The sequence below is a fragment of the Crinia signifera genome, chromosome 5 (genome assembly GCF_055691185.1).
Source record: "Crinia signifera chromosome 5, ASM5569118v1, whole genome shotgun sequence".
NCBI classification, from domain to species: domain Eukaryota; kingdom Metazoa; phylum Chordata; class Amphibia; order Anura; family Myobatrachidae; genus Crinia; species Crinia signifera.
This window is the reverse complement of record NC_139221.1, coordinates 25,346,606-25,365,915: the sequence shown is the minus strand read 5'-3', so window position 1 is coordinate 25,365,915 and position 19,310 is coordinate 25,346,606. Positions and strand designations below refer to the sequence as shown.

Below are 19,310 nucleotides of genomic sequence, written 5' to 3'. Positions count from 1 at the left end.
CACGAGCTGAAGGAGCCGCCAACCGGTACAGGAAAATGCCCTGATGTGATCGCGATCCGATCATGACCCGCACCCACTACAATGGTCCTTTCTGAGATCCTACCTGCAGCAGGTAGGATCTCAGAAAAGACCTAACGGCCCGCGGGGATGCACATCAGAACGGGATCGCATCAAAAGAGCACCGAAATGGCCCAAAACATGGCCGATTTACATACAATTGGTCGAGATTGTATCTGAATTGGCTTGTTTTGGGCCTTATTGTCCTTGTGTGTACCCAGCATTAGACTCTATTATATCACGGATGGTGTAATGGTTAGCATTACTACCTCACAGCACTGAGGTCATGGGTTCCATTTCCACTATGGTCCTAACTGAGCTGAGTTTATATATTCTCCCCGTGCTTGCGTGGGTTTACTTCGGGTACTCCGGTTTCCTCCCACAATCCAAAAATATACTGGTAGGTAAATAGGCTTCCAACAAAATTAACCCTAGAATGTCTGTGTGTGCATGTACATGTGGTAGGAAATATAGATTGTAAGGTCCACTGGGGCAGGGGCTGATGTGAATGTTCAACTATACTCTGTACAGCGCTGCGGAATATGAGTGCGCTATAAAAGAAACTGTTAATAAATAAATAAAATAAATATGACAGGTGGTCTGTGCATTTATTTCAAACATTTACTAAAGTTTATCACCAAACTGGTGATATACCTATTATAATAAAAGAGGTTTTCTTCCACAAAACACATGGAACTTTGAACCCCTACCTTAAAAATATACGACTATGCTCCAGTAATGACTCATGCTTCTAAATAGTATAATTGTTTAATATTTGGTCCTGTGACGCAAATACATTCAGCAATGCATCAAACTGCAGCCAAATTGGAGACAGTAGATGGCATTTCATGTACTGTGCTTGTCGCGGCCGCACCGTCTGTGAATTGGGGATTTTATAGCTCGTTACAGAATGGTGTGTAGTGAATTATATTATCGTGTTTACTTTACCAGGTCTGTTAAGGTGTCAAATAAAACATGAAATTGACCTAGAAAGTGAACCTTTCACTTATTTTTCCACTCAGACTAATTAGCTGAAATTATAACGGACAGGCAGCTCGTAAACATGTAGAATCAACAATTTTATTTGTTACTAAGACAAGTTTCCGAGATGTATATAGACTTACTTAATAGAGTGTTTTTGGATGGAAACTTAGTAGAACATTGCAGTTTGAGATGTTGCTGGAGGGTGAGGGGAGCTTGATCTTACTTTAGACATTATATAAATTCCCATATTGCCCATAACCATACACTAGCTTGAAATTTGTATACACCAGCTGCTCAGAAAACAACATAACGGGGTAAATTTACATTGGGCAAATGGGTACGAATGCACCTATTCGATCGTAAATACGGCCGTATCAGTCGTTTGGTTGATTTATTATCAGCGGAATTCGGCTGATTTGCCATTTTTACGAACAGCAACTTCAGCCGATTTTCGGGTGTATGAATGCGTACACTATCGATAGAACTCGGACGTATATGTCCGTGAGTTCTACGGTGGTCGGCTTGTTTACTAATATTTGTACTGCTGAATTTGGGAGCAAATTCAGCAGAAAATACGAATGGAAAATGCAACACATATTCCATCCATATTGTGCTGAAGCCTGCAAAGGTTTTTACTACTACTACATACTGTAGGTGTCTATGGTGGGAATCGGCAATTCAGGTTGACTGGAAAGTCCGTTGGAGACAACCACAAACTTGACCCCAATTAACTTTGCGGTCAGCTTGAATTGCTGGTTTCCACCATAGACACCTACTGTATGTTAAAACTTTAATATAGGCTTTTATGTTAAACTCATAACATGCACATCAATGGAGATGCGTGCATTCAATCAAATGCAGAACTCCCCGGATTCCCTCATTCTCAGTAAAGAGCTGCAAGTGTAAACACACGTGCGGCTCCTCAGTCTGTTTGGTGTTGTTTTTTTTAAGCCCTGCTTTGCCTACTTGGACCAAAGAGGGCGGAATCTACTCCGGAGGTATGGTGAGTATAATTTTATTTCACAGGTACCCATTTGGATTCTACTGGAGAAGAGGACAGAACAGGATCAAGATAGGTGAGAATGTTTGTATGGAGTGTGTAAGAAAGATTTACTTTATTATTTGTGTGTGTTTTTTGGGTATTGTTCTGTAGGGGGACTACAAGTCCCAGTGGAACCATTAATGCCCTGTATGCTGGGGTGCAGTTCTAGTACATTTACCTTATTTTTACCCTTTTTTAACACTTTAATTGCCATCAGCCTCGCACCCACTGCCCAGGGACTTCCGTACTGAATTAGGAAGAGGATTCTTCACCATTAGAGCAGTAACATTCTGGAACTCATTGGGTGGTTACAGCAACTACTGTTAATGAATTTACATCAAAACTGGATACATTTTTGCCCACTAAGGGAATCCTATAGATAAGACTTACTCAAGTCAGTAGTTACTAATTAGATAGGTTGAACTCAATGGACCAACGTCTTTTTTCAGCCTTAATTACTATGTTACTATGTAACACCACCTCACTCCCCCGTCTTAAACTGAAATAAAATCTTCCAACTCTGTTCACCGTAATGCGTTTTTAAAATCAGATGTAAATTAGATAGCAATTATAGTACATTGTGACATTACGTACAGAAACGTGAATAATTTTTTAAAAATTATTATTATTATAAATATATTATAAATCTTATTCAATTATGACAAGTCCTGGGTAAATTCACTAAAGCTTCTAAAAATTAAAAAGGTGATGTCGCTTACAGCAACCAATCGGATTACGCCTATCATTTTCTAGGATGCAATAGAGAAATGATAGACCGAATCTGATTGGCTGCTGTGGGAGGAAACATCACCTCTTTTAATTTTTAGAAGCTGAGGCATAAATGGGAAAACGTGGGTGGGCAGGTCAGGGGGGGGGGGTGACTGAGTGGGAAACACCTGAGGGTGTCAATTTTCTAAGAATACCATGTATTACAATATCTTTGTAGGCAGTAAACCATACCAAAATGGACGCTACCGGCCCCCCGGAAGGGCAGGCAAGCCTCCCACATTTATCAGTACCCCCCCTTCCCCGCAGCCCTATCTTCTGGGAGGGGACGAGGCTGAAATTAAAATCATGTCATTTTAGCCCCTCCCTGCCCCGAATCACTGCATTAAGTGAAATGGGGGTGGGGTTTGATTATATCAAGCTCCGGCCTCGTCCACGGAAATGCCACAGAGCAGAGGAGACATATAAAGTCTGCAAGTATGCAATAAACCATGAGTGAAATTCAGTTACAGTACATGCATCGATAAACGCAACAGCTTACAAATCACTTAGAAATACACGGAGAGGTTGTATACAATTTTTTTTTAATTGAATGACAAAGTGTTTAGTAAATTTTGAACAAATCCTGCATAAAGTTTGGTCAATCGGCAGGTTAAAAATCCCATTAGCGCAAATACATTCATCAGAATTAGCCTTTGCGCGGTTTGTACCTTTCCGTATCACAGCGCCAATGGAGATATTTTTGACAAAAAAAATAAAAAAAAGAGTGCATCCGTATTTCCATTTATAAGTGAACTTCAATCTTGTTTGGGGGAAAAAAAAAAAACACAGAACCCATTTAATTCCCATACATTTTCAATACATAGTCTTTCTGTACAGGTCTTTTCTGGAAAAAAAAAAAAAATCAAACAAAAATGTAATCTTAAAATTTTTAAATTCTCCCGATCACATTCGCTTTTCATTTACATCCAAAGCGGGTGGTAGCAGATCCAGTCGATATACATTTTCAGCTTCCAACTCGCGTCCTAACAGTTCGCTAATAGACAACTTTGTATTTCGTGTTATAAAAGATCCCGCTGAGCTTCCCACAGCAACCAGTCGTTTGTTGATGCGTAGCGGTTGATAGCAGTGCATTAAGCTATGTCCAAAGCAATAAATGATTTGAGTCATCTACTTTGTCCTGAAATGCTACCTGTAGTTACAGCAGTGCGTATAATGACCTTATAATAAATCTAGCATCCAAGAGAGTAGTAGGGAAAATATACAGCAGCAGAAGCATTTTTTCTAGCATTTATACATGTTATGAACATAACACAGCAGTAAAAGGCATAAATGCATATTAATGGGTAACGTGTCTAAAATGACTAAAAGTATCTATTTAGTGTATTGGATTTTATTTCTCCTTCCCAAACGTCTCGTGCTGTAGATAAAACAGCATAACATTCTATGACCGAGTACAGTTAATTCCTATTGATTAAATAACTTATTTATACTGTATTTACTCATTTTGAAAGCTACCATCATTAATCCTTGTACATTTTTTTTATATTTTTTTAGCCACAAAAAAAACAATTTAAAAATGTATATTATAACATTCAAAAAATGCATATGTAAATTTGTTTTATTTAACTCCGCCCAAAGCTTGGAAAAAAAGTTTTGCACTGAGTTTTGGGTCACCATGTTCTCCCGATCCACTAGGAACACTGATCCGTTCAATGGTCCACAAGAGGTTTGAGGTAGACCACTCAGAGGCATGATTAAAAACAAGTCAGAGGAGCCGGGCTTCCATAGCGCACACTGGGCAATTCATGTCCGAGAGATGCCGCAACATGCTTTATGGAAACAAAAATATGAAGTATACTCTGAAGGTTGAAGACTTGGTTGATCGGGAGAACCACAAATGTTTCCTTAGCAAGTGCTACCTGAAGATCTCGAGATGTGGTTTTAGTTGTCTACCTAAATTAGGATTTGGGTAGAGTTCTTCATTATCGGTATACTAGCAGTTAAGATGTTTGCTGTTGCATGGGACATGGGCTTGCACACCTAATTCACTCAAGGCTTTTGTGTTGCATGACCATGCTAGGTAAAAATGGCGGTACTTGTGTACTTTCACGTCACCAGCATGGCGCCGTGTGTCTGTGTCCCCTTGAAGGGCTCACTGCGCTCGCCCACGCTGCGGGCTCGGTGGCTCACTACGCTCGCCACGCTATCTAAAGTCAACTCCATGCCAACGTGGATAGTGGGGGTACGAACTATACACGTTGGCATGGAGTTGGCCCCACAGCTGGACACAGACTCACGGCGCCATGAAACTACACAAGTACCAAAATGGCTAGTCTACAAGGGCTCAACCACTTCTGGGCAAGCTTCTGTTTTGGGGGTCACATACCAACATAGCTTTCAAGAAGGTTCTGCCTAACTATCTGGACTGAGCCACTGTAGCGCAGTTTTACAGCATATGGTGGAGAATTATGGTTGCAGCAGTCATCGTACCAGTTACTAGGGATTCAGGATCTTGGGACAGTAGGTGACGGAAATTACTATACACATCCTCAGAGTCAAACTGGCCCTAAGGTGCAAAGGGAAATCCCCCAGTAGGCCCAACCCATCCTCTATGGAACAGTAACTTGGTAGAGAAGGATCATGGATGAACTCATGTGCTTGGTAAGATTCTATACACGTAGATTAGTCCTCCTGTCAAAGTGGGCGTTCTTGACACACCTCTGCAACCTAATTTCTAAAGTGGCCCTGTTCTCTGCACAACCTCTCTACTGGATTGGCCAAGTCCCATTGCGGTGGCTGGCCACACCCTGTCTAGTGTTTTACCCCACCGTGTAACCTTGGCCACCTAACACTGTATTCAATGGTGGGCCCTTCATGACCCATCTCTACACTGCATATCCTGGACCAGCAGCTCCTCTGCCCTTTACCCAATTGCCTAAAATGTCTTGACTCAGGTGTTCAGGGATTTTATCCATAAGTATGGGGATAATTCAGCCCTATTCACTGGGCTACGAATTAGCAGTCTGAGTGATTATTGACTGATTGACAGCTGGTGGCCATTTGTGGGCGGCACGCCAGCGGTTTCAGCATCCCTTCCAGAAAACACAGGTGCATCCTTTGCAATGGGAGGGACACTGACAGCAGTCCCGATCACTCCACAGCCATCAAAGCGCCAAGTAGCCCAGCAATCTGATATGAATCAGGCCCTATTTATAAATGATGGTTTTGCACTTGCGTAAATTGTGACTACTATAGCTCAAGTGGTGCATGAAAAAGCCCCCGGACTTGCTGCCCGGCCACCAGAATTTCTTTGCAACTAATCCATACAGCAAAACAATATATAAACAACAAATAAATACAATCTACAAAAAAAAAAAATCTGAAATAGTTTTCTGGGTTCATATAAAATACCTCAAGCAGATAAAAATAAAAAAAAAACATCGACAACGCCTACATTTCAACAAATTCCTATTTATACAATAAAAATTAACTGTACCCTGCGCTTGTAGAAAAAACAATGCTCTAATATATCATGAAATCTTAAACGGGGGGAGGGGGGGGGGGGAATATAAGAAACAGACATGACTTAGTAACGGTGTACCGCAAGCTTTAGTTCCCTTCCCAAGCATAAAAGGAATATTATATCCATCTTTTTTCTTGACCTGTTACATACACGGTTTACATTTCATCCCCAGTCCCGCAAATAAAGTGCTCTGTCCATGGCAGACCATAGGAGATATGCAACAGGAAAAGCCCATTTATGATCTACTAAATATATATATATTTATATGTATATATATAAAAAAAAGTATATTTTGCTTTTCTTGGATCTTGCGAAGAAAAGTAAAACGATCCTCAGAGTTTTGTGTCTTTAGCGTTTAGTAAACGTATCCTTCATTGTATGGATGACTATTGCAGTAGCCACCGTCCGGCATGTACGGGATATTTTCGTCGAAATGGGAAAGCGGTACGGTGTCCTCTTCATTAATGTGCCGCTCCATGTCTGTTTTCAATAACGGCCGCTGATTGTCCGGAAATGCCATAGAGAAGAGGGCTTCTGGGTCGCACACAAATTTGTACACGTATCTCTCGCCGGCGACCTTAAAAACGATAAGAAAAAATTAAAATTACACCAGTTGTCTAGCAGCCATCTTCCAAGGGGTAACAATAACAACTATAAAAGGTTTCTAAACAAAGCGTTTGCACCAGGCAGAGACGGATTATGGGGGCTGGTAAGGAGGTGGAAGGGTTGCAGGGGATGCCTGCGGCAGTCAGAGCTGCCCACTTCTAATCAGGTGGGAAGGTGGAACGTGAGGTGCCGGCGGCTGCCTGCTTTGTTCCGGGGACTGGCTCAGATGTGGGCTGGGTTGAAATGTAATAGTTGGTTGATTTTTGGTCATGTTTAAAAATCGCACCTTTGAAAACTGAATTTTTTGCAGCGAATTTGCATATGTAATGAGATGTGAATTTGCGGCAAAAAAGTGAGATATGATGCGATTTAGTGCAATTTTCAGACTTGCGATTTTGTGTTAATAAAAAATAAACCTCCTGGGCATAACCAGCCAGTCCAGGTATCACAAAATCACAGGGACAAACAAAACCAGCTGGTTCTTGAAATACGGGGGTCCCCTAGTCATTTTGTCCCCCCAAAATACGGGGGCCAAAATGACTAGTGGTAACCCGTATTTCAAGAACCAGCACCGGGCCCAACCAGCCAGTAATGCCACAGCCGGGGTCCCGCCGGCCAAAGCATTCATCCCTCTGACCGGTAAACATGGGCAGGGGTCCTGGGGACCCCCCCCAAAGAAGGGGTCCCCCCCTCCAGAACTTACCTGCCCATGTTGAAGCCCGGGGCTGTCCTCGATGCTCCTGGGCGGTGGGCATTGAGCTGATAAAATGGTGTAAAAAAAAATAGAAAGAATCCTATTGTATATTGCTGTGGAACAGAGTCCCGGCAAGCCTGCACCACATGCAGAGACTTGGAGAACCACAAGTCCCAGCATGTGGGGCAATAAATTGGCCGCTGGGACTTGTAGTCCCACAGTAGTACAAATAGTTAAATAAATACACACACACACACACACACACACACTGAGCGTAAAACTTTATTGCACACAGAGCCCATTCATCCAATACTTACCTATGTTGCCACAGAGCATCGGTCCCCTTGCCCAGTAGTATCCATTTGGGGCATCTGTGGATAGAAAACACTCACCAGCTATCTTCAGGGCTTCTCCGGGACCCCTGCCCCACTGTAAGCACTCTCCGGTCTTCTGTTTACTTCTGGGGCTCCGCTCCCCGACCGGGACTTAGGCCCACCCACTAGCCAATCATGTGTGCAGTGCATTACTGTGAGTTGAAACATGAGACTCTGCACAAGAGGTCAGAGGCTGAGAGGATTGTGCTGAGCTCTGCTTGATGTGGCTCATCATATGCTTCTCAAGCCCATGAAGGACAGCAGCAGCAGCCGGCTCATCATGGGAGGGTTTTTAATCATAGGCAGTGCTGAGTTTACGGCCAGTAATGATAAGTGGGAGGGGGCCCCCTGTCTAAAGTGACCCGGTCTCCCCTTACTCTGACCTTGAACGTGAGCCCCTCATCTGGTCTTTGCCCCCAATATGACCACCAGGAAAGACAAAAGTCTGCAACCATAACAAAATGCAGTTTCAAAACATCCAATCCATTGTAGAATATTAATTTGAAATGTCGATGTCTTACCTTCTGCATAATTCCCTTCTCATAATAGTAACGCAGGGAGCGACTGAGCTTATCATAGTTCATAGCCGGGCGGTTCTTCTGAATACCCCATCGCCGTGCCACCTGGGACCACAAACACAATGTTCAAATTATTTATTTGACTACATGTCGCAAAGATCATTCAACGGAACCAATTAAGAATTTGGAGCAAGAGCAATAAAATACGTAAATAAAGAACTTTGCACCTGGGCAAAGCATGATACAAGGCAAGGGGTACAAATACGTTTACATTGTTGAATGCAGGGTAAATACTGGCTGCTTTTGCATGCAGCCCACAAATTATGGACAGCTTTATTTAGAGGCGAGTCTAGACCATGGTTGCCAACTTTATAAGGCTTCTATCCGCCCCCCGGATGGAAAATATCCCAATTCGCTGTTCTCTGTGGAGGGGCGGGGCTAAAATGACGCAATTGTGGACATTTTAGCTCCGCCCCCTCATCTGAGACCAGCGTATTGCTGCATTTAAATGCAGAGGTCAGGGGGAAGACGCCGCAATCGGGGGGTGGCGTGGGGGTCCCCCCGAATCCGGGAGGGTTGTCCACCTATCCGGGGGCCCGGGAGGAGGACCCTATTTTCGGGATCCTCCCGGCCAATCCGGGAGGGTAGGCAACCCTGATCTAGACACCTCCCCTTCCAACTCCAAATTTCTCTGCACATGTTAAATCTACCAATTGCAGTGTAGCATCGTTTTGCCAAACTGCAGTCGAACCTGAAAATGAAGATAGAGTCTCTGTAGTATTATCTTCCAGCAACGTACATATATTTGTTGTTCCCTGGTAGCATATTAAAAAGGAAGAGGCGTGCGTATAGTCAATTTCACATTAAACGGGAGCGCTGCTTTCACCGATTAGAACCTCACTTAGAACAATTTGTAGATAATTATGTGATTATAACACACCAAATGGCATTTCGTGTGAACATTAACTGACTGTAATTGGTGGATGTGTACCTGTCATACCCTCCTTAGAAATATATACTTATTTCTTCCTCTATTCATTTAAATACTACCTTATACTTTGCTCTGCGCAAATTTACATAAGTAGGCCGTATAGGCCCCTCCATCCTTTCCTAACCCCCGCCCTGTTCCTTACTTGTCATATTTGCTATTTAAAGTTATGTTTTTCAACACAGAATCTTCTATGAGTTTTCTCTTATCTACACATTTGTATTCGTCTTTTTCTATGCGTGGGGTTTTGTATTTGTCCTTTTTTATGCGTATGAGTTTTTTTTACCCGCTTTATAACAATGCATGGATCTCCTTGCACCATTATTGATATAACAACATATCAGCATTGCCCTACACACGGAACTACATATAGCAATATACTGTATATCGTTCACCGCTGCATTCCCCTGCATCTCGTGGCCAATATCGCCGCCCGACAGGACCACATGACAATCAAGCCACGGGAGCATGTGATTGCCGGTACATGTGACTAAACGATATGCCCGATATGTTGTTTCCATCTGCCGGATCGGACGTATGCCTAGTGTATACTTGTGCTTTTATATTGTTTGTATAAGTTTTCAATCTTCAACAAACAGCTTAAAAAATAGACCAATTAATGTGTCCGTGGTTTCCCCTTCAGCCTCTTGTTTTACTTTAGAACATTACTCCTCATCCTCCCAGTATCACCTTAAGCCGCCTTCTTTTTGCTATACATTAACCGGTACTTGTATAGTTTCACGGCGCCAGCATGGCGCCGTGCTTCTGAGTCCCCTTGCGGGGCTCGCTTCGCTCGCCCACGCTGCGGGCTTGGTGGCTCGCTACGCTATTTAGATTTTAGTGAAGTTACTTTTTTTAATATAGTTTGTGGCGAGCGTAGAACCCGGAAGTAGCACGGCGCCATGCTGGCACCGTGAAACTACACAAGTACCCATTAACCTTATTATGGGCCTGATTTTGGTTGACTCGTTAAGCACCGTAAATTTGCTGTATAGCTAGCCATAGAACACCGCCCGCCGTCATGTGAGCGAATACCAGATCCCCCGCCACCGTGCGAACATCCCCACCACATTGCAAATGGATATTTTGTGTAAATACCCATTTGCAGGGGAGCGTACGGGGGCAAAATCCTTCTATGCCGACCATTGAATGATCTTTCCCCTGTTGGCCAATAAAAGTCAGTCTGTACTGACCTACATTTGCTGCGTCCGGTTCAGAGAATGTCACATGTCCTGTGACGTCAGCCTGCCCCCGAAAGCCATGGACCCGCCTGCATTCGCATGGGGACGTCCAGAGTTTTCCTGGGTGCACCCAACGTTTTTGTGGGTATGCTCAGGGAAAGCTGGGCGTCCCCATGCAAATGCCCCCCTGCCCACCTCCATCCCCCCACACCGATGACTCTGTGACTTTGCAAGTCGCCAAAGGCGAGCAGCCCTGTACAAACATCCCCCCCCCCCGCACTGTAAATACACCAGAATCAGGCCCTATACATCTTAAGGGGTATGGATTATAGGATCAAAAGTACTTAGGCCGACAGTGGCTACGTCGACCCCAAAAGGTGATTCAAGGGGAAATCATGACGAATAAATAAGTTGAAACAGGTTTGTGCTTTGTAAATACGATCAACTAACAAGCAACAAGACCGGCAGTAAATTTAGTACAGATGCATTTCACAACCAGGACGGCCTTGAAGACGCTCCAAGTCTGCAATGCCAACCTATGCTATCACTTTCCATATACTCCGTGCTTATAAATAGAATTTACATAACGACAAGACCTTGTGCACAACCTTGATGCAAAGACTTATTAGTCATTGTTTTTCACTGACGCACTCAGTGGATTATAGTCCATCAATTAGTTAAACTAAATTTGGTTTAAAATGTACAGCAAAGTGCAGAAAATACCCGTATATAGGCGCTGATTCAAACCTGTCCGCACCGAATTAGTCCCCGTTCTCAGTGGCGGGGACTGCGCACATGCATAGGCGCTAATGCGCATGTACAGCCCCTGCAGCGTTATTTTCATTAGCTGGGGCGCTCGCTGCAGGATTGACAGGGGGTGTTCCGTTTCATGGGTGTTCCCACAAAAAACAAACAGTGGACGGACCCTACCAAACGCAGGAGTGCCCCTGCCTGCATGAGGTAATGATCAAAGCCCGCCCCCGATTCGTGCTGCAGAAAAGTAAGTCCTGGCTTACTTTCAGCTGCGAACAGAGCTTTCCTTTACGTGCACACAACCGTTCAAAGCGTAGAAAGGGGATTCGGGGGGGGGGGGGTGTTCGCTGCGGTGGCGTAAATCTACACCCTAGGCTCCGAGTATATTCAGCTTAGCGTGCGCATCTGAATCAGACCGAAAGTCATTAAATGCTACTTTATAAACAATACCAAAGCACGTTATAGTTGGGAAATTAAAACCATTAATAAAATAATTGTTTACACCCAAAGAAAACATATACTAAAAAAAAAAAAAGAAGGTACATTTTGGAAAAGCTTTGCAAAAGTAACGGTAAAAAGAAATGAGCAACTTCTTCTCATACAGATATTTGGGCAGCACTTTATATAGATTGCGGCAGTTTACAGTAAGAATTTGCATTTTGAGTGAGCGTGTCAGTTTGTCCATAGCTAATACAGTAGGTAAGATATTCATATAAGAACAATGGTAACAAACCAGCAGGGGGCAGCCTTCTATCAATATCCCAAACCTTTGTTGGAAATAATTTTATTTAAGACCTACTACAGCACAATGGTTCTCCATACCTATATTAGCCAATAATAAATGGTTCCTACATAGGTGCACTATGTAGGAACCATTTCATGGACACCATGTATGGGGACGGTAACATTCCTACCCTGTAAATGATACTTGAAGAAATCGATGGCAAACTCTAAAACAACTGCACAGACCTGTACCAATAACAATACATATGTGACAAAGATACACTACAATGACGCAATGAACACACCTCCTCTGGCTCAATGAGTTTAAATTCCATGCCCCTGCCTGTCCAAGCAATAAAGTGGGAATTTCCGGGGTCGTCGAGGAGTGCCACCAGGAACTGCCACAGCTGAAGTGACCCTCTCCTCTGATAGGTCGGCCCTTCGCGGTACAACCCCGGCTCCTGTTTAATGTCACCTGCAAAAATAAAGTCCAGATGTCAAATTCATTTACATATCTGTACAGCAGTAATAATACAGTTCATAGGTTAAATACATGGGTCAAAAAAGTGTCATTTTGTTGCCGGTCTTCTGGAGATTTAATGGTCTAACTCTCAAAATGATGATGGTGCGGCAACCCCGAAAGGCTGACAAGGTGCAGAGAACCCAACAGACTGAAAGGGTGCAGAGAACCCAAGGGTATGACAAGGTGCAGAGAACCCAAAAGGTATGACAAGGTGCAGAGAACCCAAAAGGTATGACAAGGTGCAGAGAACCCAAAAGGTATGACAAGGTGCAGAGAACCCAAAAGGTATGACAAGGTGCAGAGAACCCAAAAGGTATGACAAGGTGCAGAGAACCCAAAAGGTATGACAAGGTGCAGAGAACCCAAAAGGTATGACAAGGTGCAGAGAACCCAAAAGGTATGACAAGGTGCAGAGAACCCAAAGGTATGACAAGGTGCAGAGAACCCAACAGACTGAAAGGGTGCAGAGAACCCAAAAGGTATGACAAGGTGCAGAGAACCCAAAGGTATGACAAGGTGCAGAGAACCCAAAAGGTATGACAAGGTGCAGAGAACCCAAAGGTATGACAAGGTGCAGAGAACCCAAAAGGTATGACAAGGTGCAGAGAACCCAAAAGGTATGACAAGGTGCAGAGAACCCAAAAGGTATGACAAGGTGCAGAGAACCCAAAAGGTATGACAAGGTGCAGAGAACCCAAAAGGTATGACAAGGTGCAGAGAACCCAAACGTATGACAAGGTGCAAATAACCTAAAAAGTTTGACACATTGCAGAGAACCCGGAATTATGATAAGGTGCAGAGAACAATTATTCTTACAGTGTAGACAAACTACACAATCCATTCCCATGAATCTCTAATTAATCCAAATTAACAAAATATATATAATTTATATGTCACATGCTAAGCACCCCTGCAAGTACCCTGCCACGGTGCACAGTTTAATAACTACGGCACTAAGTGGTACAATTTACTTAAGCTTCTAAAAATGAATAGAGGTGATGTTGCCCGTAGAAACCAATCAGATTAGCTCTATGATTTATCTATTGCATCCTAGAAAATGACAGAATTTGATTGGTTGCTATGGGTATTTTTCATTTTAAGTAGCTTTAGTAAATTTACCCCAAAGATTATTTTAGAAATGTGGGGAAAAGTCCCTAAAACTACTCTATGCAAATACTCCACATTACACCTTATGTCTAACCTCGCCTTGACTGGAATATGTATCTCACTGCCTAGCTGTGCCCACTCCACCCTGGCTGTGTTTCTCAGGCATCAAAGAAATGTACAAATGGGACATAGCATCAACACATCAGGATTTCCAGAGGTGGGACTTGCATTACTAAGTTACAGCACAGCAGGATTTCTGGAGGTAGAACCAACATCACATAGCAGGATTTCCATTAGTAGGACCCAGGGCTGGGTTAACAACAGGTTATACGGGGCAATCGCCCAGGAGCCCCACACATAGCTGCACCACTAGTGTGGTGAGCAATGTGACAGGGGGATATCTGTGTGGCATAAAGTGAAATGGGGACACCACAGTGTGTTTAAAACATCTGTGGTGGTGGGAGTAGTTACACATAATACTTTTAAGTACCAATTAACCTACCAGTATATATTTGGATTGTGGGAGGAAACTGGAGTGCCCGGAGGAAACCCACGCAAGCACGGGGAGAGTATACAAACTCCACATAGTTAGGGCCGTGGTGGGAATCAAACCCATGACCTCAGTGCTTTGAGGCATTCATGCTAAAAATTACATCTTCTATACTGCCCAAGAATAGATGCTGCTTGCATGCACCAACCCTCCCCCAGCCACCGTCACACCACAAACCACTGGACGTACTAGACAATGTCTGAAAAATGGGACCAACCCAACAAAATCAGGATAGTTTGGATGTGAACTCGGTCTTGTTACAATTCTACTTCAGTAAAAAGCATATTTTGTGCACAATCCCCCACTTAGGAAGGGAAAACCGTTTAAGCTGTTGCTACGGGCAGCGTGAGTCATCACTGAACCTACAGTTAGTTCTAGAACTTTATGCCAAGTGCCATTATGCAAGTAATCTAGTTATATAGCAAAGTATCATACAATTCACACAGACCATTTACAGGGAGACTACAGCTAGCGTTCACTGTATCAGTTCAGCTATAGCCTGAAAGTGTTGTTAATATTCAAATAATACATGTGTTGTTAATGTATAAGTGCCTCTATAGAATATTGCAGGGTTACCGACCCTCCCGGAATTTGCGGGAGTCTCCCGAAAATCGGGTCCTTCCTCCCGGCCCCCGGAAGGGTGGGCAACCCTCCCGGAATTAGGGGGACCCCCACTGAGCCCCCCGATCGCGGCATTTATATGCCGCAATCCGCGGGTCTCAGGGGAGGGGGCGGAGCTAAAATGGCACAATCGTGACGTTTTAGCCCCGCCCCCTCCATGGATAACTGATATCGCGGCTATTTGTTGCAGTGGGGGCGGGGCTTAATGACGTCATAGTTAAGCCCCACCCCCAAAACGCGTAATGCAAGATTCCTCTCCAGGCTTCTCCCGGAGAGGATTTTTTCAAAGTCGGCAACCCTGGAATATTGTTGAGTATGTCAGTACTTTAGATTCTGATGCATTTCTCTGATCTGTATCTGCACCTTGAATACAATATTATTATAACATTTATATGCATTTACTGTACAAAGCGTATTAACCCATACATACAGAAGATATACAGATAGAAATTGCAGAAAGTCAGAATACATATAAGAGGTCGTATTAAAAATGTAAAGAGGGCCCCCTTTTAAAAGGTCTGGTTAGTGTAGTCCTATTACAGTGAAGGCGTTGAGCTTTGGGGCTGAGTTGTTAGTTTATAACAATGTTTTCTGGTCGGAGGGTTCCGTCCTCTTTGGAAGTTCCCACCCCCACCTGCTTAATGTGGATGACTGCTACTTCATTGTCTGGCAGGAAAGAACAGTGTTGTTCTTGCTGGATGCACTGAGGTGCTCTCCCTGACAATACATGATTTTAGGCTTTAGGCTGGCCTCCTTCTAGGCAAAGTGCAACAGCCGGCCCATCTTCAACCACACTGCTGTCGGCCTCCCCCACAGGCGCTGTGCTGTCGGCCTCCCCCCCAAGCACTGTGCTGTCGGCCTCCCCCCCCCCCCCAAGCACTGTGCTGTCGGCCTCCCCCCCCAAGCACTGTGCTGTCGGCCTCCCCCCCCAAGCACTGTGCTGTCGGCCTCCCCCTCAGGCACTGTGCTGTGCCCCCCCCCCCCCTCAACACTGTGACAAAATATCAAACACAAGCAAAAGCAGAATTGGTATCTGTCACCTAACGTAATAGAGTGTCCTTCACAGCTTCCCCTCGCGGGTGGAAATAGCCAATGAGTCACACCTCTTCCCAGAAATCAAACACGCCACTGACCCCTTCACCTATGAATTATATTCAGCCATCACCTTGACTGGGCAAAAAAACGGAAGGACATCAGGATGTCAGAGAAGGATTCAAAGGACAGAAAGGAAAAGGATGAAGAGATTTCTCTGCCCATTGGATGCTGCAATGTATGGCTGCCAAACACATGTGCAAGTGGAATAAATGTATTTAGGTGCAGTAGCGGCTGAAGCTGATGGACTGCGTTGGGCAACCTACTTTATCACTCTCCCTCCCCCACACCCCCAGCAGAGTAGCCCAGCACATCTCCACCAGTCGTTACAGAAGGAGACAATAATAAGGCCAGCAATATGCCAATGTTTATGCACTGGGCAGTCTATAGGTGACCTCTGTATACAGTTATACTTGCTATTGTCATTGGTTACTCAGCAAAAGTACAAATAGAAAGGAGTAGACGTCACCGCTTTATCTCTCTCTCTCTCTCTCTCAGGGGGAACATGTATTACACCTTGGAGAGCGGTAAACTACCATCCAATCAGTTCCTGTCATATTTTAACAAACAGCTTGTAAAATCGCAGTTAGACACTAATTGGTTGGTACTTTATCTCTCTCTCTACTTCAGCTCTTTCCAAAGTTTGATATAGCCCAAGGCTTGTAGGGATCCAAATTCACATGACGTCAGCGCCCGCCCCCTCTTCGGCAGACACCGACGGAAATAAAAGTCAAATAGACTTAAACCCTTTCCGCATTAAAACTTAAGCATCACAACATCGAGGTTCTGCCACTTCCAAACGCCTGTAAAGTGCAAGCGGAGAGACACATAAGAACCACAACCAGGAGTAGTTGTACTGAACGTTCCGGACATGCGCACGGCTAATCCAGAGGGTCACACAGCCCGGGGTTATCGTTATCGGCTAGGAGACAAATCTCAGTGCACTGGGAGGAACCTCTGGTATCCCAGGGTGACGGGGACAGCCCCGAGACTACGATTATACTGCTCTGGTGTAGCTTCAAATTACATTTACTACAAATAGGACTCTGTGCAGCCGCAGCGAATGTAAATGTCTTGCAACATTGTTGCTGCACTCTACGAAACAGTGAACCTTCAGAATGAAATCTCTCGTAGTTAAATTAGGTTGATTAAAATTCAGCAAATCTTATAATCCTGAACAATTGAATTTTTAAATGGATATTAAAGCCTAGACAGACATCAGTTACATGATCATCCATGGGACAATCCTTGTCTGGCCAAGAAACGACAGGAAGTTGCCCATTAGGTAAACAGACAAAAAAGGGTATTGCGGCCTCATCTTTATAGGGGGAATTCAAGTGTTTTGCATGCCGCTGGCCACTAGGTGGTGCCTGGTGTGCACCATTCGGGCGAGCACACCCACTGGCGCTTATTACTGTGTTGTTCCCTCATTTTGACGGGCTGGTAACTAGTATAGATATGAAAGCACATACCATCGAATTTCTCAGGGACCACACAAGTGTCATCAAAGAACTGCCGGGGACCTTTCTCAAACATGCAACCTGCAAAGGAAACAGAAGAGCATAAGCGCTAGGCCGAGGATGAGGGGTAGATGTATGAAGCAGTGATAAGGGAGGAGAAGTGAGCCAGAGGAGAAGTGGTCCATGCCAACCAATCAGCACTGAAGTAACATCTGTAATTTGCCTAATATAAAATTATACAGAGGAGCTGATTGGTTACCATGGACCACTTCTCCTCTGGCTCACTTCTCCCGTTTCACTGCTTCATACATCTAGCCCTGAGTGATGCACTGTAGTGAGACAGGTGTAGGGGGCATACCTTCTGCGCCATTGGGGTGGGCCAGGAAAGCTTCTTGCCTCATGTAAATGGAATGGCAGCTAGGCACTTCTGCAAGGGAAACAAAGACAATGCTAATCAGAGGAGTGTCTGGAGCGGAGAGCGCGCAGGTTATCAATGAGACAGGCTGACGACAGAAATGTAACAGAAAGGGACACGAGCTGCAGCGAGAGGGAACCTGTCAACACGTGGCCCAACATTCCCCCAGACACACGCACATGGCACTGCGGGATGAGGCTCCGATACGGAGAACATTGATTTTATCTAACGCAGTCACTTGAACTCAAACTTTCAGCATAATCAACCTTGCTAAAGGTCAGCTCCTTTGGCAATCACACTTTACTTAAAATAGCACAAAGATTTCTGTGCAAATCTGATTCACATTTGCCTGAACTAATATTTTCTGATTAATTGCATTTCTCAACTCCGTGCACTCTTCAAATGATCATCAGACTCATCTCCCTCAAGAAAAAAAAAAAAATTATACATTTTTTTTTTTCGATCGCTCTATAAAAAATTTTTTATTTATAGCTAGCAAAAACCTAAAAACACACACTTGTATACTCAGATGTATATTACACCCACACTACAACAACATTTGTGGATCGATTTCTATAGATTAACCCTTTCAGTGCCAACGTTGCGGTGGGCGATCCTTACAAACATCCGCTAAAAATTCCAGCGCCGCTCACAGCGACTGTTTTTTTTAGTATTAACAAGCGCAAACGCAGAAATTGTCCCGGGGCAACTCTCTCCCAGTCAGCTTCCACCCTCTGGCACCGTCACTCTCGATCCGTCTGTCCGCTCACGATGATGACCAACGCGTTTCGACTTCAATATGAGTCTTTTTCAAGGTCTAAACATTTGGACCTTGAAAAAGGTCTTATGCACACTTTGGAAATTTTATCTATGTATTGCAGGGAATGCCCTGTAGGATATACCTGTGTAATATACCTGTTTTCACTGGAAATCGAATTGTGGTTTACCAGTGATTTTATGTATTAAAGTGTTATTTGACTGTACTTCACTATATTAAGTTTTTATTCACATGATACCGCCCTAATAACCATTGATGGGAGGAGTGAATGATCTTGAACTAACCAGCGCCTGAACTAAGTTATGTATACATTCTTGTTGTGCACCATTATTTTGTAAAGGGTTAAAGGGAATACCCTTCATACATCACTAGTAAGGCTGCTCAGCGCACTGATGGAGGAACACATTTCTTGTTTTCATTTTGAGGATCTCTCTCAACATTGGCACTTGAAGGGTTCAATCAAACAAGAAGAAGCTGATTTATGTGAAAGGCACCAATCAAAATGAATGAATTATGCTGGGTACACAACAGGACGACAAGGGTCCGATCCCATCAATCTAGATCCAATTCCGACCGATTGGATGTAGATTGT

At 43.9% G+C, this 19,310-nt stretch overlaps 1 protein-coding gene across 4 annotated transcripts in view; it reads right to left on the bottom strand.

Annotated features, from left to right (window-relative positions):
* Window positions 1-3,376: 3,376 nt before the first annotated feature.
* Window positions 3,377-19,310, bottom strand: part of ETV1 (ETS variant transcription factor 1) — a 58,513-nt gene continuing 42,579 nt past the window's right edge. For 3 of the 4 annotated variants that reach the window (XM_083186802.1, XM_083186803.1, XM_083186804.1), the window contains 5 exons: window positions 17,884-17,952; window positions 17,538-17,606; window positions 12,478-12,647; window positions 8,531-8,632; window positions 3,377-6,912 (listed from right to left, as the gene is read on the bottom strand). In XM_083186802.1, coding sequence (XP_083042928.1) covers window positions 6,691-6,912; window positions 8,531-8,632; window positions 12,478-12,647; window positions 17,538-17,606; window positions 17,884-17,952 — 632 coding nt within the window. In that variant the 3' untranslated portion in view covers window positions 3,377-6,690. The remainder of the gene's footprint in view (window positions 6,913-8,530; window positions 8,633-12,477; window positions 12,648-17,537; window positions 17,607-17,883; window positions 17,953-19,310) is intronic. The other variant, XM_083186805.1, reaches the window with a different exon arrangement.